This window comes from Coenobita brevimanus, chromosome 3 (genome assembly GCF_032717465.1).
Source record: "Coenobita brevimanus isolate Jiangsu-jjx chromosome 3, ASM3271746v2, whole genome shotgun sequence".
Lineage (NCBI taxonomy): Eukaryota > Metazoa > Arthropoda > Malacostraca > Decapoda > Coenobitidae > Coenobita > Coenobita brevimanus.
This window is the reverse complement of record NC_136956.1, coordinates 4,146,832-4,173,246: the sequence shown is the minus strand read 5'-3', so window position 1 is coordinate 4,173,246 and position 26,415 is coordinate 4,146,832. Positions and strand designations below refer to the sequence as shown.

General features: G+C 43.1%; 1 protein-coding gene across 1 annotated transcript; it reads left to right on the top strand.

Annotated features, from left to right (window-relative positions):
* Positions 1-629: 629 nt before the first annotated feature.
* On the top strand, positions 630-8,888 carry LOC145393989 (peptidyl-prolyl cis-trans isomerase-like). Its single transcript, XM_080267961.1, has 2 exons — positions 630-740; positions 8,385-8,888. Exons 1-2 carry the CDS (start codon positions 630-632, stop codon positions 8,886-8,888), a joined length of 615 nt encoding a protein of 204 aa, XP_080124087.1.
* The last annotated feature ends 17,527 nt before the right edge of the window (positions 8,889-26,415 follow it).

Sequence of the window (26,415 nt, the reverse complement as noted above, 5' to 3'; positions counted from 1 at the left end):
CCTTATTGCCACGTTGGAGCCATACCAGGCCCTTGGTGAATTTCTTCCTTTGCCTCAGCATTCGACTGGGAGGCGATCACGTCGGGTAAGTACGGCCTTGGGGTTGAGCACAGAAGAGCTCGTGCCGGCTTCGTACACAAAGTATCTGGTGCTGAAATCCTCCATAGGAGGGTCAGTCCTAGATGTTGACATTTTTGAGCTGCACTGTGCCATAGTGTCAGCTTGTGGAAGAGAGCCCAAGATCTCTTCCCAGGGGGATGGAAGCATCCTCACTGGGGTGTCCTGCCCAGAGGAGAGCTCCCGGCTAATGAAATTGACCTCTGTTGCTGGTTCTGCTGTTACCTGTGTTCCTCATGGAACGTTCAACCAATGAAAGGGAGTCATTTTCTCTCGTGACATCATCAGATACTCAGAGGAACGATTGTTGGAAGAGCTGCGGTCATTTGGTGAGGTGAAGGTTGAGCGCCTTCAAAAAAAGATAGATGGGATCTTGACCCCGACTCCAACATTGTTCATGACATTTGGTAAATTGACATTGCCTAGGTCCGTGAAACTGGCATGGCTATTGCTTCCTGTGAAGCCGTATGTGCCAACTCCAAAACGCTGTTTTCACTGCCAGGGGTATGGACATGTTAGCCGATTTTGCCGCTGCTCACAGGCTGGCCTTCCTGGTGTCTGTACCTCCTGTGGCAGGCCAAGTCATGCCAATGACTGTCCAGGACTCCTTAAATGTTATCACTGTGGGGGGCCTCATGCGGTATCTTCCAAAAACTGCCCTCGCTACTGCCTGGAAAAAGAGATTTTATCGATTCGAACACTTGAGAAGGTTTCATTCCCTGAGGCTAAGAAGACAGCCCAGACTCGCTTCTTTCAGCCTGGTGTTACTTATGCTTCTGTCCTTTCTGGAATACCAGTGCACCACCCTATGTATCAGAGACAGCCTCGACCCAATCCAGTGCCCACTGCATCATCTAGTGCTTTGCGGGATGCTGTCCCTATCGTTCATACTGTTTGTGAAAATGAACCTCACGCACCCCCTACTGTGACTGTTTCTGCCCCCACTTCGGTGGCTGATGACTTGCACACTTCTGTGGTGATGACCGATGTCCACGTTGACCAGACTCCTTCTCCTGTCCTATCCAGTCTGCCCAAGGCTCTACCTGTACCTGGCAAACGTCACCGTTGTTCGTCAGAGTCCTCTGAGCATGAAGACCGGCCACCTAAGGTCTCTGTTGTCGACCCTTCTGTCGACACCTCTCCTCTTCCCTCTGCTCAGCAGGCTGAGGGACCTACACAGGCGACATCTGAAACAGCAAGTTCACCTCCGGTCCCATCCCCACCTGGGGATGTTGTTGGACAGCTCGTTCGTGCTTCAGATCTGCAGGATAGGATGGCCTCCTCAAATGATTCGAGTCCTGTGGACTCTACTTCCATTTTTGGGGCTTCTGGTAAGAGCACTGGCCGTCCTACATCTTCAAAAACAGCCTCCAAGCCACCTTCCAAACAAACTGGTATGCCCACTCAAAGAAGGAGTGTTGTAAAACTTACTTCCTCAGCCTCTCGTTTACCCACGGATGTTCGACAGAGGGTGCAGGTTTCTGGTGCTGGGCAGGCCCCTGTGAAGAGCCTCTCGCTTGTCAGGTGTACAGTCTCGCACTTAGTCATCTTTCCTCCATTATGGGTTCTATCATCCAGTGGAACTGTTGGGGTCTATGCCCTAACTATGAGGAACTTTGTCATCTTGTTTCTCAATTTACTCCTCTGTGCATGTGCATCCAGGAGACCATGGTAGGTGATGCTGTTCCTTCTGGTCCTTCTGGCTACCATGCCTTTTATTCTGATCCTGTACCGGGTCAAGGTCGTCATGGAGGTGCTGCTATCTTCCTTCGCCAGGATATTTCGTACAGTCATATGGACATCTCGACTCCCCTGCAGGCTGTCGCTGTCTGGATGTTTTTACGTTGGCAGTATATAGTTTGCAGTCTTTATCTACCTCCCAGTGCTGTTGTTGAAAGGGCAGATCTGGAACGCCTTATTCGTGGCCTTCCTTCTCCCTTTTTGTTACTGAGAGATATGAATGGACACCATCCACTATGGGGAAACAGTGAGGCCAACCCTCGGGGTGTCATGCTGGCCTCTTTAGTGGAAGATGAGGGGTTGGGCATTTTCAATGCTGATAAAATGACTTATTTCCATAACCAGACTGGAACTTTTACAGCCATTGATTTGTCTTTATGCTCAGCTGATGCAGTTGTAGATTTTACCTGGGATGTGTTGCTAGACCTGTATGGCAGTGACCATTTTCCCTTACTTTTAACTGCTAGTGTAGGTGGACCTCAGCCACATCTTCCTCGCTGGCTTCTGGATGAGGCTGACTGGCCACGTATCAGGGAATTAAGTTCCACTTCCCTTTCTGTCAATGAGTTTGGCTGTCTTACTGAGGCAGTGTCATATTTCACTGACTTGTTGCACTCAGCAGCCCTTTTAACTATTTCAAGAACGAAGAGTCAGTTTTCTAACCGTTCAATTCCTTGGTGGAACTCTGAGTGCAGTTACGCAGTGAAAGCCAAACGAGTCGCCTTCTCTCGACTCGTCACCGTGGGGATCCTCAGTATTTAGTGGCGTATCGGAGGGCACGAGCTCATATGGGGCGGGTTTTAAAGGAGGCCAGGCGTTCATCCTGGAAGGGTTATGTTTCCTCCATCAATTCGAGGACTTCCATCACCCAGGTGTGGAATCGGGTAAGGAAAATTTCAGGGAAATTTACTGCCCCCTCGCCTCTGGTTTTATCTGCAGCAGGTGGAACTGTGGCTGATCCATTTGCTGTTGCAGAGTTGCTTGCTGATCATTTTGCCAGTGTGTCACAGAAGGATGCGGATACGCCTTCAGCTTGCCACCTTCGGCACCTAGAGTCTCGTGATCTCTGTTTTACCTCTGCTGGGGGAGAGCCTTACAATGTTCCATTTTCAATTTCTGAACTCCAGGCAGCTCTGTCGCAGTGCCTGACTCTTCTCCTGGTTATGATGATATTCCTTATGCCTTTTTAAGTCACCTGTCTGATGAGTCCCTTTTGTTTTTGCTTTCTCTGTTTAATAAGATCTGGTGTTCCAGGGAGTTTCCAGCTAGTTGGGGTGTTGCTGTGGTTATCCCCATCCCCAAACCAGATAAGGACCACCTACAGGCAACGAATTATCGGCCTATTTCTCTAACGTCATGTATATGTAAAGTTCTGGAAAAGATGGTCAATGTTAGGCTTGTTTGGTTTTTGGAGAAAGGTGACTTCTTATCCCCTGCCCAGTTTGGTTTTCGAACAATGCGATCTACCTCTGATGCACTGCTGTCCTTGGAATCTTCTGTCTGTGAGGTTTTCTCCATTAACCAACACCAGGTCACGGTCTTCTTTGAGCTGGAGAAGGCATATGACACTGCCTGGCATCATGGTATTTTACTCTCTCTTCATGAGTTTGGTCTTCATGGATGCTTGCCTATTTTTATTCAACAATTTTTATCTAACCGAATTTTAAGGGTGTAAGTGGGAGGAGTGCTTTCTAATGCCCAACCATTAGAAGATGGAGTACCACAGGGGAGTACCCTTAGTGTTACTCTGTTTGCTGTAGCCATTAACAGCGTCATCAGTGTACTTCCTGATGGTGTACGAGGATCACTATATGTCGATGACCTCTCGATTTCCTTCACTGCATCTAGAATGTCTCTGATAGAGAGGAAGTTGCAGCTGGCTCTCAATAGAATTTCTGACTGGGCAGAAACACGCGGTTTTCATTTTTCTTCAGCAAAGACAGTGGCTATACATTTTTGTCGTCTTTGAGGAGTCCACCCAGACCCTGACTTGTATCTCTATGGTAGGAGAATATCCTGTGTGGAAGAGACGTGGTTTCTGGGTCTTCTGTTTGATAGATGACTAACCTGGGTTCCTCATATTCGTTCTGTTAAGGTGGCTTGTCTTAAAGCTTTGAGTCTTTTGAGGGTTTTAGCTCATACCTCTTGGGGTGCTGACCGTCTGACCCTCCTCCTCTTGCATAGGTCTCTTATTCTTCCTAAACTTGAATATGGGTGTGAGGTCTACTCCTCTGCAACAGATGCCCGCCTCCAGTTGTTAAATTCTGTGCATCATGCTGGTGTACGTCTGGCAACTGGGGCATTCAGATTATCCCCAATTCCAAGTTTGTTGGTAGATGCTGTACTCCCCTTGGACTTGCGACGCCAGTTGCTAATGATGAGGTGTTCGTATCGTCTTCACCGCATTCCAGACTCAATTTCTTGTGCCATTGTCTCCCAGGATTCCCGATCTTCTGTTTTCGAGACCCGTCCTAATTTCCCAAAGCCATTTGGTTACAGGGTCCAGTCTGTTATGCTAACCCTCTCTGTCCCGAGACTGGCAATTTGTCCACATCGGATCCCAAGGGTGGGTTCTTGGTTACTCCCTCGCGTGACATTCTGTAGGTCCGTTGTTGAAAAAAAAGGCTCACTTCCCTCTCAGGTGTCCCTCTCTCTCTTTTTAGAACATGCCTCCATTCATGAGGGCTCTGTCCCCGTCTACACGGACGGGTCTAAGACTGATACTGGAGTAGGATTTGGTGTTGTCTTCCCTTCCTTTAGTAGGGGCAGTAGCCTTCCTGGCATTACTTTAGTGTATTCAGCAGAACTGACTGCAATTTTATATGCTCTTAAAATCATTTTTACTCTCCCCCAATCCGTTTTTGTGATTTTTAGTGACTCGCATAGTGCTTTGTCTGCACTGGAGTCTTTTTAATGCATCCCATCCATTGGTTTTATCAATTTTAGAATGGCTTTTTCTTCTTGGCCGTCGTGGTCGCCGTGTAGACTTCTGTTTGGTTCCTGCACATGTTGGTGTGGTGGGCAATGAGAGGGCAGATACTTTAGCTGAAGCTGCATCTTCTCAACAGCCCCCAACCGACTACCCACTTCCTGTTTCTGATGTAACACCTTACTTGCGGTACGCAATTCGTACTTGTTGGCAGAGACACTGGGATGGTGTTTCTCACAATAAACTAAAAGAAATCTTTCAGAGAGTGGTTGTGCCAAGGGTTCTTCCCTCTATGTCTCGGCGACTGGAGGTGGCTCTTGCTAGGCTTCGCATTGGGCATTCTCGGCTTACACATGGGTTCCTCATGTGTGGTGAGATTCAACCGTACTGTGATGACTGCCTTGTTCCCCTTACTGTCCGTCACTTGCTGGTCGAGTGTCCTAGTCTGGGGAACCTGAGTCAGAGGTTCCTTCATAGGCATGGCGGGGCAGATGGTGCCTACTGTTTGTCCTCGATGCTTGGTGAGGCCTCTAATGATTTTACTGATGTTTTTAGTTTTCTTCAGGAGGCGGGCCTCCTTCCACTTTTATAAGTAATTGTTATTTTATAAACTATTCTTTTATTATTTTTAGTGTTTTATTCCTACTAACAGATATTAACTTTATTTTGAATAGGCACTTTCTATTTTGCCGTGTCTTTTACTTTGTCATCCGGCGGCATATGACCCTGGCAGTTGCGCCGCCAGATTTTAATTATTTTCAATCAATCAATCAATCAATCCTTAACTGTGGCATCTACACCCTCATCCCATCATCGTGTTACCTTATGTCTTGGAGGGCCCCTTGTCCATCCACATATAAAATCAGTAACTCTCAACAGATTGTTCTTGAGATCCCTGTACCGTTCAGTAACACTTCTGTCAACAGCACCCAGCTCTGTTCAGCCACCATTCTACTCATCTCTCTATAGAATACAGATGTAACACTGAAAATGATAAGATAGAACCTGCTTAGGTAACTGATGATTTAGAAAATGTCTGGATGACGGGGATGAGCCGTATGTGGCGAGGAGCCAGTTTATGTTGTGAAAGAAGTGACGGTTGGATTTAAACACTCACCAGTAGACTGTGGGACTGGGCACTGGTGTTCATTTTAGAGGGCAGCAAAAAGAGATTTTCTTCAAAGAGAAAAGTACTTGGAGGTTCTTCGAGGTAAAACAGGGGAGATGATCTTTTAGAATGGTTGTGAAGGTGGATGATTGAAGATGCAGGGTTGGAGACTGTGGCCAGTACCCTCACAGGATGAAGGGGATGGGACTGGGCCAGTTCTACATCTTTAATGAAATCACGGCTGCAGACGCTTTTGAGGGGATGATAATGCCTCTTGCAAAATGAAAATGGATTGTGGCCAGAATGAACATGTAAGCTATACCGAATAATCGAGGTCACTGAGGGTGATCCAGTGGCAGTTTGTGTATTCCGATCTGTTATTCAGCTGAAGGGAGGAGGGGATATAAGAGTACAGGCAAGGTGACTGAAGATGGCATTGGCAGTGGTAGGGATGTCACAGGTATTAGTGGTGATGGCTATAAAGTACCTCTAGTGCAGTGGAGTACAGGGAGGGAGGTGAATACAAGGGAAAGTCCACCCTAAGTGACAGCCAGGAGACGTGCCATCAGGAGTTGAATACTTGGGCAAGTTTTTAAACCAAGTGAAAAACTCTAATTGAAAAAATATATTACTACAGCTAAATGTTCAATTCCACTCTAAAGACATTATTCTTTTATTGCAGTGCAAACTTTTACGAATGAAAATTTTTTTTTATCTGAAATGTATTAAAAGGCAAACGTTTATTGGCCTCTTTTTCATCAGCCTGTTTAGCATAGCCAGCTAAATGCTGACGGCATTCCATTTCTTGGTTCTCTTTGCATTGTGAAGGTATGTTACACTGAATAATTATTAAGGAGAAATGCTGAGTGCTTGTCTTAACGGTATTTATACTAGTATCCAGAAATTTCTGACAATAGAATAATAGTGATATTTTGATGGTTTTAATGAATGGTTTTGAAGTTTAAATATCCGTTATGAAGGGCAACAAAGATGGTCCCTTTGTGTACTGGTGATCAGTAGAAAGACAGGAATGTCACACTGATTTAGTTTTACAGGTGCTGTCTAAAGATATTGATATAGTGAATTTTTAGTACGCTCTGTAGTGTACATTAAGACCATTAACTATTATTTGAAGCCTCTGGCATTCATTCTGACAGAGCGTGCACCTACCAGTCATACCAACCAGGGTCAGTCCCATTGGATGGATGGGAGTGGTAGACACTTGCAACTGCAGTAGTATGTTCATGTGATACTATATATGGAGTTCCCTCAGTGACAAACACTCTCACCCCCAATCACAGCCACTACAGCACTATTTACATATGCATTTCCCCTCTGCACTCAGGAAGCTTTCCACATCTACATCAATGCATTAAGTACTGGGAGTGGGCAAGTCACCTCTTCATTGACAAAGTGGAGTGTCTCGGCCACACGGATCAGTCAATCTTCAGGCCCCATAGAAATGGCTTGAACGTATACAGTAGAACTGGCTGGCCACGACATGTGTGTGCAAACTGACCCCCACAATATATAGATATTTTTCATCCATGGCACTGACGGCAGTTCACTACGACGGAAATAATTAATATGAGGGACACTTCATACTCATGCAATCCGTACAACTTTTAAATAAAACAATAAATAACTACTAATTTTGTAATTACACCAACGTTAGGACTGAAGAATGCCCAGATTAAGACCGACACATATGACTTGCTACGGTAAGTTGGGTCCCCATTTTATTTATAATTCATTCCTTTCTCTGTTTCTTCTTTCCTCTTCATTCCATTTTTATTCCTCTCTCTCTCTCTCTCTATCTCTCTCTCTCTCTCTCTCTCTCTCTCTCTCTCTCTCTCTCTCTTTCATACTTCACTGTGCTTTATGACTTCTTCCTTATCTCTGCATTTTCTTCCCATTTATCCAAAAACGCTCACTTATGTTGCCTTCTGTGCTTCCTTCAATTAACACTCTTTATTCTCCACCCTCACCCCAGCAACTCTCCACACAGTTCTTCCCTCTTTTTTTTTTCTCTCTTCCCTTACCAGCCCTTCTGTTCACTACTTCCTCCCATTTTTTTTTAATCTATTTTTCTCCACCCTTTTTCTCGTTTTGCTTACAGGCTAATCCTGTCAAACTGTCCTTATGTGTTGTGTGTACTCCCTGCAATCAGTCTCGTCTTTATTTCGACTTTTGCAATTATTTTTTTCTTTCCCGCCTTTCCTTCCTCCAGTTCCCTTTAATTCATTGTTTCTCCGGTTTCTCTCCTTCCGTTTCCCATTCCTGCCTTCGTGCTCTGACATCCTCCAACATTCCTGTCACATACTCTTCCTGTAATGTATGTGGTTTGTTTACCCTTCTTACCCTTTCCTATCCTTCCATTTTCCATGCCTCCTCCTTTTCTCAGCTTGTTGTATGTTATCTTCTTCCTCTTTACCTCTCTGCCGCTCTTTGTTCTCTTCCCTCCGTGGCTGACGCTGTTGTTTTGTGCAGGTGAGTGAAGCGGTGAGGGTCGTGGACCCCTCCTCCACCCTGGCATTCCTGGACCTGGGGTGGGGGGCATCAACAAGAGGACGGGTCCACATACGGCTGAGCCCCGACACGCCTAGGTCAAGGCAGTTTGTACTGCTTTGCACCGGCGAGCGCGGCCACTCCTACCGAAACACTACATTGCTCAAGGTGTTTAACAAGGACAAGCCAGGTGAGCGTGTGTTGGGTGGTGACTATGACAAAAAGGGTGGAGCACCACTACTGCCTCTCACCGGGGCGCAGTACCCGCAGTCAGGCAAGGCAGGGACACTATGCTTGGGAAAGTGTGATACTGCTACCTATGGTGCTCGGTTTCTCATAGTCACCAGGGACACTGAAAATGACAACGGATGGCATAATGTGTTTGGTAAGGTGGAGAGCGGACTGGAGGTGGTGAGGGAAGCAGTAAACTACAGTGACATTACGAAAGTCACCGTGGTGGACTGTGGCATAGTGCTCAACCAATAACAACTATGCCACCACTATGTTCTGGACAGCATTTCCCTATGTTCATCAGCTATAATGTTTAATGTATTACCATCATGGCTACTGTTGTTGTTGTTCTTATTTTTGTTGTCGTGAAGTAACCCCTATTCGTCTGGCCAAGCAGACTCATCAGCCGCAGGCAACCAACCTTCCTGCAGCGCCACCCTTTGCACTGAACCGAAGTTCCCCTGTAGTGAACAACGCCTTGTCAAAACGAGATGCGGGGAAGAATGTGGAGGTTTGGTTCCCAGTCAACAGGGGCACAAAAGAAGTCTCCATACATCCTCGTTGTTTGGTAAATGGTTTCCACCCAGCCTTGTAAATTGTTTTCTGTGTTACAGGAAATCAAAATTACCGGAAAGATGAGCGAAAGCGGCAATGAGCAGGGCAAACATTGACAATGAATGGTAAAGAAGGAAGTAGGAGGCAGCACTACATCAAGTGAAAGGATGTTGATTGCCACTATCTACCATCACATGGCTACTGTATTAACCTCAAATCTAATGCATTACTCTCATGTCTGTTTTACTATCCTTATGTGCTGGATGGTACTACCTCCATGCTTCCTGTACTACTCACATCTCTAATATACAGCCCTCATGTCTTGTACAACTTCTATGTTCATTGTAAGAACCCTCATGTCTACTGTGCTACCTTTATGTTCAACGTGGTACCATCATGTCTAGTGCATTATCCTCCTGTCCTTTGAACTACCCTCATGTCCTTTGTACTTCTCTCATGTCTATGGTTCTAATCTCAGCTTTAAGACCTTCATGTCCAATGTGCTACAATCATGTCCACTCTACTACCTCCTTGTCTACTATAGTAATCTCATCCATTCTACTACACTTATTATAGTCCTAACCTTGTGTGTGCTATACGGTACTGATATTCAGGACCTGTAGACATAATCATATGTTAGATAATACAATTGCTACAAAAGCTTTCGATACATCTGAACCTTGCAACTGAAACTTGTTTGTCTGGCTGGGAATAACCTAATTTCCACTTTAATCTGAGGTTTGTTTCAGACGACCTTACTATGCTCAAGCATAACTCGCTTAAACTACAGACCACAGCAGCGAATATTTTGAGGGGGAATAAAGAACTTGGATTTCAATTGAGATTCTGACGGCTATTTTTGATAGAAATGGATAAGGATTGAAATAACTGAAAGATATAAACCGAAAAAGAAGGAAAATAAACTCGCGATGATTGTGAGGGGAAAACAGACAGTACAACAAATAGGCTATGTATTCACAAGTCATTTAATGTTATTTAAGTGCTTTACTGGACAAGTCATTTAATGTTATTTAAGTGCTTTACTGGACAAGTCATTTAATGTTATTTAAGTGCTTTACTGGTCCCCCTGCTTTTACAGCAACGTGTTGATTTTTTTTTTTTTTTTTTTTTTATAGATTAAAAAAAGAAAAAAAAAACACAGGGAAAAACAAATTACAAAAAAATCAATACACTATATTACTGGTGTCCTCTATTCATGAAAATTCTGTAACAGTTGGACTTTAACTGATGTAGGTTGAAGTTTGGGGGGAAACTATTCTGGGGAAACGAGTTCCAAAGAGATAGAGTTCTGGGAACAAATTAATGCTGAAAGGCATAAGTTCTGCAATATGGCAGTGTGACACACTAGTCATAAGCACTACCAGACATATGTGTGGGACGGGGGAAGGCGTGGAGAGGTGGCATAATAGATGCAATTCGTTTGTGTATATGCCACAAAAGTATGTTAGATAATGCAAGGAGGCAACATTCTGTACTAACTACAGGGGAGGTCGTTCATTTATAATTGCTGGGTTATTAATAACTCTTATAGCTTTGTTGTTTGTCCAGTTGCTTTAGTGTAACCACTCCATATCCACTTCACAAGGGTGAGCACATGACATGTAAATTACAGCTAACTGTTCGTCAGTAAAGAAGTCACGGTTTCTGTATAACATAATCCAAGTTTCTATGATGCAAATTATAGTAAGTGATATTATGGGAGGTCCAACTGTGAGTATTGTTAAAGAAAACAGAATTTCAGTACTTTTACAGATAAGAATACTGACTGCAGTGAAAGTAATGTAGGAATCAGGCAATACCCGTCTATTAGTGAATTGGATATATTTGTTTTTCTAGCATTAAATGGGAGTTATTTTGTCCCTAGCCAGTGATTTCAGAGTTGGGAGTTAGAGATATCAAACTTTGTGAATGAGGAGCTGTGAGACATTAAGTCATCTGCATATGGGGGGAGGCGGTGGCTCAATCAGTAGAGGGGTGGCCTGCAGTCCTACCGGACCCAGGTTCAAATCCCCGCTGGGGCAGGAAACAGTTTAAAGATTTGAATTTCATAAAAGCAGACTTTACTGATCTACCAGAAGACCCGCTGACATGTCGTAAAAACACCTCCGCTAATACCAATACACCAGTCCTGTACAAGACAACCCTAGCATGTATTCAATATGGATGGTGGGTGTTAGCACCGAAGTGGTGACATGTAGAGGTGTATGGTGTGTAGGAGGACTACTGGGCCTTGGGAATAGGCTGTGAAGCCTATGCCCAGAGTCGGACACATAAAAAAAAAAGGAGGGGGGGATTTGGGGTGACAGACGAGATTAATATGAATGAGGAACCGGGTTGGAGCGAGGATTGATCCTTTTGACACGCTGGCATTAATTTTGTGAAAATTAGAGTATACATCCTCTACCTTTATTCTCACCTTTTGGTTGCAATGGGACAAAAGATGACAGATGGTAGCAAGGGAGATTGGATAACAGGCAATGGTGCCACAATCTGCCAAAAGCTTTAGAAGTATCAAGGGCTATTGCATGGGCTTCACCATGTTAGTCAAGTGACTGATGGATGGTATTAGTAGAGAGATGACTATAACAACAGTGGATCATTCGTGGCGAATACCATACTGTCTATTACTAAGTTGTTGGATTCAAGATGTTTAATAATGTGCTTATTAATGACAATCTCTGATGCTTTTCCAAAAGATGTGATAGCTATTGGTCTGTAATCAGAGGGATCAGAGGAACGTCCTTTCTTTGGAGATAGGTCGATATTGGCTTCTTTCTAAGAATTAGAGAATCAAAAAGTACGTGTAATAACGGAAGTTTTCATGCCATCCCTATGATGCTGAGGATTAGTCACCAGTGTAATCAGCAATGTTCACTCGTTTTTTCTGACCCATTTTAAACTTTTTCAATCAAACTTTTTGAAGCACCATTTTAATCAAAATTTAATCGTATTTTCAAACTATTTTTTTGTATCCTTTTAAACTTTTTTAAAACTTAATCAAACTTTTGAGCTATATGGAATAGAAGATATAATATATCGTATTATAGTGTATAAATATTGAAATACCCACCCGAGGAGGAGATCCCGGGGAGGCGCGCAGGGGTCCCGAGCCACACCGGCCCACGTCCCCCGCTACTATATGCCCCTCTTCCACCCAGCAGACCAGCAGGAAATGCATCTCCCAGGTGCCTTACCCTCCAAACAGGACAGCACTCACCAGACTCGGGGTGGGACTTGTTTTTACAGTCCCACGTAGGCCCTCAGTAACGTCCACTGGACTTGCCACTAGAGGAGGAATGACCACTGGTCTTCCCAGTCCTACACACCCCAAGGGGAGCAGCGGCACAGTAACGTCCACCTGACTTGCTGTAGAGGGAATGTCCACCAGATCTCCCTTTTCTGCCACCCACCTACGGGAGCAGGGACACAGTAACGTCCACTGGACTTGCCGTCAGAGGAACGTCCATCGGACTTCCCCCACCTGTCGTCCCAGGGAAGGGACCAGAGCCTTGGTAGCGTCCACCGGACCTGCTATAGAGGGGACTTCCACCGGATTCCCCTCGTCTGTGATCTTCCCCCGGCAGAGGGACCTCGGTAACATCCACCAGACTTAACGCAGCCCAGGAACATCCATCGGACCTTCTCTTCCTGCTGCCCTCGGGATAAGAGGTGCCCCAGTAACGTCCACTGGACTTGCTGGGCAGGAGGAAAGTCCACCGGACTTCCTTCCTCCACTACCCCGGGAGGGAGCTTTGGAAACGTCCACCAGACTTGCCAGGCAGAGGGGGCATCCACCGGATCTTCTAACATTGCCCCGAAGTGGAGTTCTGGCAATGTCCATCGGACTTGCCAAGCTGAGGGAATGACCACCGGTCTTCCCTCTTCCACTACCCCAGAGGGTCCCACCAAAGGCAGCATCCCTGACTCGGCCCCCCCCTCCAGGGGCCGAGCAAGATGCCCCTAACGCTCCTGCCATACCAGTAAGGGTGGAGATAGCTTCCCTACAGAGTTCCGTTTGGTGGACGTCTGGATTGGACCTGTCATGAGCCTGGGCATCCTGTCCCTGCAGCCGGACCCTCGACGCCCCAGCAGCTGTTGGACTTCCCAGGAGCAAGCAGCTGCAGGCAGCTCCTGACAGCCTTCCCTTACCGATGAGACCGCAGCCTCCGACCCTCAAGGGGTGCCCCGACAACCTCGCGCCAGGACCATCCCAGACCCTCCACCAGGACTCCCACCACAGTCAAGGGCAGGCACCAAGCAGCACGCCTACTGGCTCTAATTGGTTCCAGTCCCGAGGGCCACCACACTAATAAGGGCCCCACCAGGAAAGGGCCACCCACAATGCCACCCTTCAGCCCACACCAGATGCCGGACTACACAGCCCAAGATGAGCGCCTCTCCTGAGAATGCACCCCAGAAGGCCCCCCTCCCACACCTGGATGCCACCTGCACCTACCTGTGATTTAGTCTTTCTGTTCCACTTGTGTATCAATTAGTGTTGTATTGTGTTACATGTATTGTGCAGTCCATTGTATTTTTGTAAGGTAATATACGTGTAAGACTGGTTAGCCTGTGTTTGAGCCCTATTCCTTTGTTACATGCTCTTGCTCGGTCCTGAACAAAAGAACCAAAGTTCGTGCTTGTGTTCTGTGCCTTGAACATGCTGCATAACAAATATATTCTTAATTTACAGTATATCGACTCAATTGTTATTCCAATTTATTTTTCTGACGTTCATTTTCGATAATTGAAACGATTTAGGAAGCAACAGAAGCACACTGAAAACAGCCCAAACACTGAGAACCCACGACTGCCCAAATTTACCCGCGGCAGGCTGTCGAAACTAGCCCAATTCTGCAGGAAAACTGCAGAGTTTGCAACCCTGCGCTTGTTGTTCATGTGACATGAGGTGGTATCGAAGCAGGGTTGTCAGGTGGTTCAGTGCATATGTAGCATCTCTTCAAAATATTTTTGGTGTTAATGCAGTGTATTCTGGGTCCAACTCCTCGGACTCAGATACAGGCACGTACTTGGGTTCTTTTGTTCTGGACCGGGCTAGAGCATGCAAGCAAGGGATAGGACTCAAACACGGGCTAAGCCATCTTACACGTATATTACCTTATAAATAAATACAGTGGACTTTACACAATTAGTATATGTACAACACTATATATGGTACAAGTATGGTATATGGCACAACACTACCTGTATGGCACAAGTATGGTATATTGCACAACACTATAGATGACAAGTATGGTCTGTTGCACAACACTACATATATCAAAAGGGAGACAGGTATCCCATAGGACTATGACACTGTAGGTTACCACAATTATAACACAGGGGTCGTGACATTACATTTGGGGCGTAGAGGTGTGGGTGCAATATTACACACAGTAAGTGTCAAACAGGGACAGTGATATACAAGTGTCACAAATATTACACAAGGGTGTTGATATGACACATAGGGTACAGTATTACACAGGGGTGTAGTGCACAACATAATAGATCACACACAGGGGCGATGCTAGGGGTTGCAAACATTGCACAGGGACAGAGTACAAATACTACACAGGGAATGTGTGTGCCCAGGGGTCTATGACACGTTACAGGGAGGGGTTACAGTATTACACAGGGGCAGGACACTCTGGGGGGGATTGGGGTTTCCACAGGGGCTGTAGCACTATGGATTGGGCACGAGTGTTACACAGTGTTGGTGGCGCAGGTGGTGGGTGCCGGGGTGAACAGAGGGCTAGGTTGCAAGTACATACAGGTGGCAGCCCAGTGTGGAAGGGGGGCCTTAGGGGAGTCCGTCAGCTCCTGGGGGCATTGGGGGCTGGGCTGCAGGGACAGGACTCCCAGGCTCATAATGGGTCCACTCCAGGTACTCTCCGATGGGGGCCTTGTTGGGGAGCAGTCTCCACCCTTTATAGAGGAAGGGGAGCAGTAGGGACATCTCGCTTGGCCTCTGGAGAGGCGGGCAGAGCCAGAGACTGTGCACTCAGAGGGAGCCTCCAGGGTAATGGAGGAGGGACGACAGGTGGCAGACCCTGCCAGATCTCCACTCCAGGGCAGAGGAAGGAGGTCCAGGGGACACTTCTTCTGCCTGGCAGGTCCAAGGGATGCTATCCAGGCTCCCTTCCGGGGTAGTAGACAAAGGAGGTCCGGAGAACGTTCCTCCAGGCTGACCGGTCTGGGGGGACATTTCTGGGGGACCACTCATCCCGGAGGATGATGGATAGCAGGAGCAGGGTAGCTTCAGCCTGCAGTCCACCAAGTTCACGTCTATATGAGTCTGGGGCTACAATAAATAAAACAACTCCAATGTCACACTTTATATTCTTTCGTGGCTACTGCCAGATATGGAAAGCAGTCCGTCAGCAGCAGGAATAAAATATAGATGTTACCAGGGGTTTAAAGCTGCATGGAGTTCATTACAAAGTTGACTTGCAAGTTTTCCCCAGTTTGCAGCACAAGTTGTTTGGAAAAGTGTATTTAATTTTAGAATACATCCCTGATTTATAATGAAGTGTGAATATTCATCCCCAACTTAAAATCTTTCGAGTTACAAAGTTTGGTAGGGGGGGAGTTTTTAGAGACAGTGTGTTATATATTTCCGTGATATCTGCAAATTTCTGTACACCACAAAAAAAAAAAAAAGTATTAATTATTTGATTCAGTTGAAGCAGTTAACGCAGTAATAGACTTTCAGCTTGTTACATGTAGGCTAGTTATAATATACAATTATTTTACCTAGTTATCCCAAGGACCTACTGTATTTTGTCTTACGAACGTTTTGAGTTACAGACCACTCTCGTCCTCAATTAATTTTGTTAATAAGCGAGAAACTGAATTACGATTAATGTTTTGCTCAAGAATACAGAATTAGTCATTTAATTCTACATTATTAGGGACTGTTTACTCGCCTCATTAAAACTTTACCAATATCCAGTGCCTTGATCCCAGAAGGGGTGGTCATAAGCTGAAGGCCTCCCTGTCAACCTGTCCTCCGCCAATAGACTGTCCTTCATGCAACTCACACTATCCTCATTCATATGCCTCTTCACCACCTGACTCCACCTCATCTTCGATCTCCCCCTCCACTATACACACACACACACACACACACACACACACACACACACACACACACACACCATTCTCCTAGCCAGTCTCATTCTCAACTCTCTCCACAGAAAAAACATGAACGAAACAGCTTGTAAAGGGTTACCCTGTATATTACTAGACACCTTTCTAAACCTGAATAAAATCATCAGATGCAGGCCCTACTAATCCCTTCATTATGGTCGTCTTTTTCGTTTTTTTTTTTTTTTCCCATGCTCAAGCAACCACTGACGAATTTATGGAACTTAGGAAAGATCTGTAGATGTGAAGGGGCTAATCATTGCTATTTGCTAACCCCCACCCCCTTACGAAATGACGCCTGGGGATAGCAGTATAAAATGAAATGCTCGTCACCTTAATGAAGGGGTTGAGATGAATGTTAGTTATCGTGTGCTGCTTTTTACCTCTCCCGGGACAGACTCCGGCGAGGTATTGTTTTTGGTCTAATTTCTTTGTTTTTATTTTTATTTTTGTTTGATAGCAACATTACGGAAAATCGGCTGAATGAAATTATATGAATCTTTTAGGATATGTGGGCACTGGTCCCAAAAGGTAGTGATTCAGTTTTGGAGGTAATTGAGTGCCCTTGAAAGGTCCAATTCAAGGTCACGGATTTTCAGAGGGCTATATCTTGAAATCGGTTGAAGTTACAGATAAGCTACACTTTAATTGTTTATTGACACTAAATGGCAGTTCCATTTCAGTATTTAACAGCAATAAAATAACTGCTACCGGGCAAGGTTTGTTTTGCCTGGCACCACTTGTTTGTGTTTGTTTTTTCAAGAAAGTGCCCGACATATGATAAAAAGATTACCTGTTATCATTTCCTGCCACCTTTAAATCTGACTTACAGATTATTCCCAATAAGCTGTACCAATTGCATATTTTAACTTTTTATTAACTATTTCTTGGAGCTAAGACCACAATATATTACAAAAAAAAATTATTAAGGTTCTAGTGCTACCTGAAAAGCTAATGTACTCATTTTCCTTAACATACACTACCTGTAATAAAAAAAAAAAAGTAATGTTTTGGAACACATTCCTAACATATACCAAAAGATTAAACACACTATGACATTTAGTTCAAGATGAGGAACTTTATCGTTTTATGCAAATAACAGAATCTATAATACCATGATCCTATCATTGTTATGGACCACAGCAGCAAGATATGGGACTCTTTTCAAGACGTCTGTATCTCACCTCATGCCTGAATAGATGGTACTGATTCATATATATATATATATATATATATATATATATAGAGAGAGAGAGAGAGAGAGAGAGAGAGAGATACAGTATACATATACATATATATATATATATATATATATATATATATATATATATATATATATATAAATGTACCAGATATAAAAGTAAACTGGTAAGAAGGACAAATTTAAAAGCCTCTTCAACCAACGAGTTTGCAGACCCTAATTGCTCTAATTGATTCGCTGAAGCTGTAATGATTTAAGATATTTATATTTGGCACCAAGAACTACACCATATGCGTTTAGAAATGTTTTTGACCGAGAAAATCAGATCCTTGCCCTAATGGACATCGAACAAAATACCGTACATAGTTGCTCCTCTACTTACGAGCTTTGAACTTACGAGCTTTGGAAGATTGGAACTTTCATGAAAATCACTGTGGCATCTACGAAATATCTAATAGAGTACATAATTAATACGTAGTAACAGTGATATTAATTAGGCCTATTAAATCTACCTAAGGCAATCAGTACTGCACTGCTCTTTCAGTGTTTGTGTGTGTTGTTACTAGCCACTTCCCGGCCACTTATCAGGGCACTGACCTTTGTGTGAGGTTATGTTCTGGAGAACCATCCGGGGCAATGTTGATCTCAGCCGTAGCTTATCTTGGCTGACCCCTGTGTTGACTCAGCTGTGACCCAGTTTGAAGTACGGTGTATCAACGATGATAAAGGTCAACCTGCATTGAATTACAACGAGAGAAAGGGGGCGAAGACGAACCCAAGCGATGATGACCATCCCATAGAATGCAACAGCCAACCCCAGCTGAATAACCTGCATGACCACCCTGCATGAGGGGGGGGGGTTGCTGGGAGCAGGGCAGTGAAATGGCGGGGGACAGGGCGACATGGAGGCGACTTGTTTGTGACCACCCATTGCGGGATTAAGGCGTTTGACAATAGATAGATATACAGACCACCCTCTCAAAGAGATTATTGGGCGTTGGAAGAAGCTAATATCCTGCTGTAAGACATGGTCATTGGTCTGTGGAGGAAAATGAGGCGTGGCTACTGTGATACATCAACAGCGGCAAGAGGTTGAGCGCTGACTTCTCTCTTGCCTCCAACCTCCTCTAAGCCCTTCTCTTAGTTTAGTGATACGAGTATAGTGAAAGAAGTTCTCCAAGACATCGAGTTGTATGCTAGGAATTTTATTTAACCTATACATGGCAGCCTAATAATGTAACTGTTCCCATTTAGTACTCTGTAAGCCAAAGTTCTGACTGATCTTATCTGAGTAGGTTTGTAACTGATTATAAACAGGCATGAAGTGTCCTGATGTGCACTTGTTTAGATAGATAGATAGATAGATAGATACTCGTATATGTATATGAGCCTAATTCTGTGGTGTGCTGTATGGAGATTTTTTTAATTATTTTATGAATGGAGGGCACCAATAATCTTGTGTATGGATTATTTTTTTATTATATTTTATTTGATTTTCCTTCCTCTGTTCTGTTATTAAAAAATAATGCAAAGGCATCCCGTAAACTCGATGCTTTGAAGGCACTGACAGGCTCTACCTATGGACAACAGAGAGAATCCCTGAAAACCGTATATATAAACAATTCGTTTGAGAAACTGGATATTACGCTGATAGTTTGGCTCCAATCTTAACCAACACAAAAAAGAGATAAACTTAAAACAATAACACATACACACACAAAACAAATCCTTAATAATAATAACACGATACAGGACCACAATTATAAGCCATCCTCAACAACAACAACAACTAAAACTTCCAATGAAAGATCATATGAATGTGAAAGTATACAGTTCATTGTTTCAGCTCCAGATCCATCTCACCCTTGTAACTACATCATCCCCCTCCGCAAAGAAATAAGAGACGAACAACCTTCCATCACTAAGCAGAGAATCTCAGCAACATTCTTTCTCCTTCACCCAACACCACAATTCACAAACACACATACATAAACACATAGGCACCACAGCCATCAAAGACCTTCATCCAGACAGCATCCTTCATGAACCCCCACCAGACATACACGCATTATAAACTACCTTACCCAGAGACAAGAAAACACCTAGGTACAATGCCATGCTGTCACCACCCTTTCCTGCTACGATACCAACACAATATACAAGTTAGGCTACAAACATTCCACCATAACCACATTGTTATTCAACCCTCCACACAGCTACACACTCACCTTAAGCACCACACTATCACAACACTCAAGTCCTTCAATTTAACCTCAGCTAAATACCTTTGGAAGCAACCGTTTAAAGTGACTGGTTTTCTGCAGTCCACTCTTTTTTTTTTTTTTTTTAAATCGAGGCAAAGATGCACTTGACAGATTGGTGATGATTGGCTGAATGCAACATTACTTCATAATCTTTTTACTCTTTAGCATCATTAATTGACAACATAATTATATCTGAGAGGGAAATTTGGGTTTTAAGTGTTATTCGGACACGTAATAAGTTGCATTCAGCCAGTCATCACCAATCTGTTAGGTGCATCTTCGCCTCATTTTAAAAAAAATCTGAGTATAGGTTCACATTCAGATGAACCTGGGCTTGCATAACCATTAGCAAAGAGCCGTACACAGTGGATCCCAAAAACTAATTATTGAACTGATGGTCGTATTTGAAGATTTTGTCACTTCTCTTTCTAAGGGATATGTTGTGCACAGTAAACCTCATTAAGATATTTGGGCACAAAAATAAATAAATAAATAAACAAATACACAGGCAAAATTACATAATGACGTGAAAAAGCAAATGCTAAAAATCATTTATAGACAAGAAAGGCACAAAAGCGTACTGGACTGCATTTTCATAATCCTAATACGGTTACAGAGTATAAAATCTTAGTACCCTACATTAAATGAGAACTAAAGTGGCAAAAGTAAAGTTATTACGACATATGTTCTCAACTTTTCTTCACTTTCCTGACTGCTCATAATACCTGATTATTATTATTATTTTTTTACTATCTGGAATTAAACTCTGCCGACTGCATCACGAAAAAAGGAAATGTCTTGGTAAATTTAGCCAAAGAATAATAAAATGGCACTTACGGCATTTATGGCAAAATCCCATTAGCAAAAGTGAGCAATGAGTCATTTTCTTGCTGTGTGATGCTAATAGAAATTATGCCATTATTAAACCGTTACGAATGACATACAAGAGGTTGCTACTGAGCATAGACAAAATATGTCGCTAAGGAAGATGTGCCACGTAGCCTCCTGTATTACCTAGATTTCAGCCTGAAACACAAATTGTCTCAGAACAGGGCTGCAGGTAAATATGAAGGAATTAATGTTATGTTTACTATAGATATTCAGTACTTTCTAATTATAACGGGAGAATATTGCAGGATTTGGTAATGATAATTAAGACCGGCAGCCAAGCCAGTACGCGAACAATTAAATGGTTTTATCACCAAATGAAGTATTTAGTTAGTGCATATCCTACCTATCCAAATTTGTAGATCATAACACGGGAAAGTATGGAAGTCCTTAAAACGTAAGCTTAAAAATGCTAAAACAGCGATATAAAGCATAAAGGTAGGTGTCATGTGTAGAAATATGAAGAACGATTTATGATACGGGAAAGCTATTGAAGCAGACGACATAATGGCCACAACCATCCACCTCCGTATGATGACCATTTGTAGTTTATTCCTGCTCCCACCAAACCAGTTAGGAACAATTTTATCAACTCCTAGGTTATGCGAAGCCTCATTTTGCCCGAAGGTAACAATAAATATCATGTACATCAAAGAATTCAGAGTTAATCAGTCACTGGTCAATTATGTGTGCTAAGATGAGATCAGTGTTTGATGCTAGGTTTCATGTGAGAATAGATAGTGGCAAGAGAGTTTAGTGGAGGCAATGTGAGGAGCTGTTTTAAAAGAAGAGGGAAATAAAATAGGGTGAGAGCAGGCTACAAAGGTGTTAAATTTATTTGGCAGAAAGCTAGTGGAGGACAGACACACAAATAGACGGACAGAGGGTGAGTGAAATGCTGGAGAGAGCATTTTAATGAGTTATTCCATTTAGAAAACTAGTGTTAACATAAGTGGTTAGGAAATGACTGGGAGAAGAAGAGAGGCAATAAAGGAGTATAGGATCAATAGGAGAGAATATATGTGATGCATTAAGGAGTGTCAGAATGGAGAAGTATCAGGGATTAATAGCGTGTGTGGTTAGATGCTGAATTATAGAGGAGAGAGAGTTACTTGTATCAGAGGTGAGACTAGTGTGCATCAATCGCTTGGGTACGTATCTTTTTAGCAAAGTGAAAGAAATAATATTGTCGGATAGTTATCATTAGACGGTACTTTCTCTCCTATATTGAAACCTTTAACTCAAATATTCACTACATCAGTAAGACGTGGCACTGTGTCACATGACTGGAAACTAGCGAATATAACTCGAACATTAAAACAAGAAAGGATACGTAACCTAGAAATTCCCGTCCAATTAGCTTAACTACAGTCGTATACAGAGTATTGGAGACTATAATTCGAGATAAAATAGTCAAGAGTTTAGCAGTAAATAATCTCGATAAAGTCTTAGACCCTAGATTCCAAATACGTGGTCATATCTTACCAATAAAGCAAAACGAAAAATTATGTTTTTTTTTATGGAAATGAAGCCGTGGAGTGAGTAGTGAAGGTGAACTATCATCATATGGAGGAGTCGTCAAGTATCTCAATAATATGATGAGAAGACGTGGGATTTTTGACAATGAAGTGCAAGAACTGTGCAGCAGAAATGGAAGAACTTAGGCAGGGATTAAAAACAAATGATCATGGAAGTGAGGAAGCTCCATGAGAATAATGCGATGTCTAAACTGACGTAAAGAAGTGAGGCTTGGATTTTGTTGGAAGGACAGAAGTCAAGAGGGAGACGAATGGAAATGTATTATCTGTGAGGAGTGTGTGAGTTACCAACAGAGACAGACAAACAAATTTCGTAGTTTGGAAGTGTTGTGTTATTGCTGTGGAAGTGTTGGAAAGTACTACGAAAGGGAGCCTGTGATGGTTTCACTACCTGGAGCAAATAACGCATTAGATTGACTAAGAGAGAGTATGTGAGAGAAGTGGAGGAACAGGGAAAGAGGAGGAGTAGGAAGACTGATAATAAAGGAGAAGGACTAAGGAGAGAGGAGTATGAATAACAGTGGTGTGGGATGGAGAGAGGACCGTCTGTTTTGAGAGGACAGGGTGACATGGCCGCCTGCTGTGGGACTAAGGTATTAGGCAATATGTTGCTAGAACAAGCGGAAATGAATATGGGCATTGAACAACCTTCTTAGAAGAGATGACATATGGACGAAGGCACAGAAAGGAGTAAAGAGTGACCATGGAGATCACATTTTCAAGTTGGCTACGAACAGATGAAACAGGCCAACAACCCCATTCCTCGCTTCCATCCAAAACTCTCGACTCATAACGGCAATCCTAGATACAACACTGACTGTGTTCGCCTTGCCGGTGTTACTGGCAGACTCTGGGGCCATACAGGTATTGTAAGTAGCACTGGAGACTTGGCAGCGTCACTTCCTTGGCGATGTATTTGACATATTACATCATTTACATCTTTTTGTCCTGTTCTCGCCATCTAATAGGTGCTTTATATATATATATATATATATATATATATATATGTGTGTGTGTGTGTGTGTGTGTGTGTGTGTGTGTGTGTGTGTGTGTGTGTGTGTGTGTGTGTGCTTTATTATGTAGGGATGGCGCAGGTTCACAAGGAGCACCTTTGGTCTGGCGTGGAAACATGGGAATACAGCATAAAAAGGCTCACGAAGCCCAGCTTTAAGTACACAGACTAACTGCCACGCCTCCCTCCCACCCACCAAATGCTTAAGAGCAAAGCTACTTGCAGTGCCTCGCTAACCTTTTTAGGATTTGCGAAAATGGGTTGGGAAAATATGGGTTTTGTTCTTTCGCTTTTTTTTTTTTTTTTACTTTCGTTCTTTCATTCTTATTTTCTTCATCAGCCATATCTATAAAACCAAATAACGTTCACGAGTGTGCTTCGACCCAAAACGCTTCGTAACAACTGGAAGTATTCATTTCACACTCAGAGCAGCATTCGAGCTGCAGTACGCGAATACACTCTAAAAACTTTCCCTAGCAGTCAGTTCTCTTCCAAGAGTATGTAAACCTCAACGGATTCATATTGCCCAATTCCACGTAAACATTTTGCGTAAACTGTATCAGTCATCGCGGTAACGATTCCCATAGTCAAAAGTCGTTTTATTGTATAACTAATGAATGTATGGTAGCTAGCTTCCCTAAAAAGATTATAAACTAGAAAGAAAAAATTCTAAAATGACTATTAAGATATAGTGATGGACAAGGTGACGAAGTAAAAGATAATTCACAGAAACAAGAGAGCGTTCTATTAGGATGGAAGAAAAATGGGACTTCTCCATCCATTATTACATTCCACACTGTACTGGCAAGATGACTGAAGCTGGTGGATGCAGTAAAGGGGCAGAACTATGAATCTCCTCCCATTCCAACCCCTTTCTTGTTTCTCTGATTTTTCCATCTTTTCTTTCTGAACGTTTTCCACCCTCACATCTTGACATTCGTCTTATAATGATTTTTTTTTTCTAGTATATAATGTATAACAGAATATCATGGCGTACTATGCACCATAAATCCCAACAAAGAAGTTGCATCGAGGTTTCTTAATGCACAGTGAATATGGACGGTAGAGGCGGGGTCATGATGAGTGGTGTCTGCAGGTCTGTTAGGCAATCTGGTCGAAAGGCTCGTAGATGTCGTTAATAGTCTCCACATGATTTTCTCTGGGGATGTATGGCTCGTAGATGCTGTTTACTTTGTCCACACGTGTCTTCGTGGCGTGGGAGTTGACTGCTTCAAGTTCCCAGGCACCTGAGAAAAAAGCAAGGCCAGGGTTATATTCTGGTCCAAATAAAAATTACACTTGACCACGACTCACTCTTCCACATCAGCCAATACTTCACAACTCAAACTCTTCTCTATAAATACACCCGTCTCGCGAAGCAAGAGCGGGGTAATGTTTGTGTGTGTGTGTGTGTGTGTGAGAGAGAGAGAGAGAGAGTGTGTGTGTGTGTGAGAGAGAGAGAGAGAGAGAATAAAACAATTGGAACAGATTTAATCAGTTTTTAATAATATGGTGGAAGAGTTGATGTTTAGCTAAGTAGTTGACCTATCGTTTTTGAGACAAGAGATGACACGTCAGTGTCAAATGCAAGGTTAATTTGTTTAGTTAATTTGTATATTTAACTTCTGTGTTTAACTGAACCAAGTAGACGAAGTCGATGGTCATTATTTTCGCACCAAATGTATCTGTGTGTGTCTGTCTGTGCCGATAACTCAAGTCTCAGAACGTATTGATTGTAGAAGGAAAATTAGTTAATAAAAGCTGTTTAGAGTCACAACTTGAGTTCACAGGTCACGCAACCAGAACTGGGAGTTATCCAGGATGGATACATAATAAAGTTTTCATCTAACAGTCTTATTACAGTCTACTTGGCTCACAGATGGCGGGTGGTCTTGTTTGTATAATTTTAATCCGATTCAGACCAATTTTGGTTTGTGGGTTCACGGTACGGCAAGGATGAAAAGTTTAGATTTTCAGAACAATCAGGCAAAGGCGAAGACCGCAGGGTAAGGGTATATGATCAGTATTAACCGCTTCGATCTGATTTCGGCCAAACTTGGTGAAAGGGTTGAGTGTTAGTCAAGGACGAAGGGATTCTATTTTCGAAGCACTCAGTGAATGGTCAAGGTCGCAGGGCAAGGGCAGCATAAACAGTTATGAACCAATTTAGCAAAATTTGGTAGTCAATTTTCAGAACACTTTGTCAATCGTCACGGTCTTAGGGCAAGGGTAAATGTCAGGGTTATACCGGCAAGATCAGCATAAACAGTCTCTATCCGAGTTCGATCATACTTGGTGGAAGGCTTGTGGGTAGGGTAAACACGAGGGCAATAGGTTTCAAGAACATTAATTATATAATAGGCAAGGTCACAGGACAAGATCAGATGTCACAGTCATATGGCGAGGTCAACTTAAGAGTTTAATCTGATTTATGAGCCATTAGGACAAGCGAAAGAACAAAGGATTCAGTTAAAAAAGGGATTAGGTCTAAGTGACAGATCAGGGTCAACGTTCGACCTCTATGTGTCTATGTGTCTGTGTGTGAACCAAATAACTAGAGAAATTATGATGTGATGCAGACTAAAACTGATGGGAAGATTGAGAGTCAGACATGAGGTTGACCTATTATTTTGGGAACAACAGATCAAAGGTCAAGATCACATGACTCGATCATCTTAAACCCTTTTTTACGCAACTTACACCACAATTCGTAGAAGGGTTCAAGGTATGGCAACCATGAAAAAGGTGAGTATTTAAGAGTACTCCCTCGTGTTCTTTTTTGGAATGGTGTTGGAGTTATAATGACGGCGTGTGGGTAGGAGTCGCTTAAAGTTTGGGAGAACATAATGGCAAATACGACATAGGATTCAAAGGGTTATCTGCATGTAATGTAACCAAAAATGTATCGGCCATCTTACCATACGTATCATTCACAAAGTTTAACATCTCTCACTCTCAACACAGTGCAGCCATCTCCATAAATCAAGACTTATCTAAGATCACTGAATAGGGACAAAATAACCTTGTCTCATTTAATGCTAGTAAAACCAAGTATATACAATTTACTAATAGACTGGCATTGCCAGATTCGTATATTACCTTCAGTGCTACTAACATTCCCATCTCCAAAAGTATTGAAATTCTCGGTGTTTCACTT

Bases quoted from the DNA above. Each gene is read 5' to 3' on its own strand.
- LOC145393989 (XM_080267961.1), top strand. From the start codon at position 630: ATGTTAGCCGATTTTGCCGCTGCTCACAGGCTGGCCTTCCTGGTGTCT. The intron at 741-8,384 runs GTGGGGGGCCTC...TGTTTTGTGCAG, and splicing joins ACTCCTTAAATGTTATCACT to GTGAGTGAAGCGGTGAGGGT.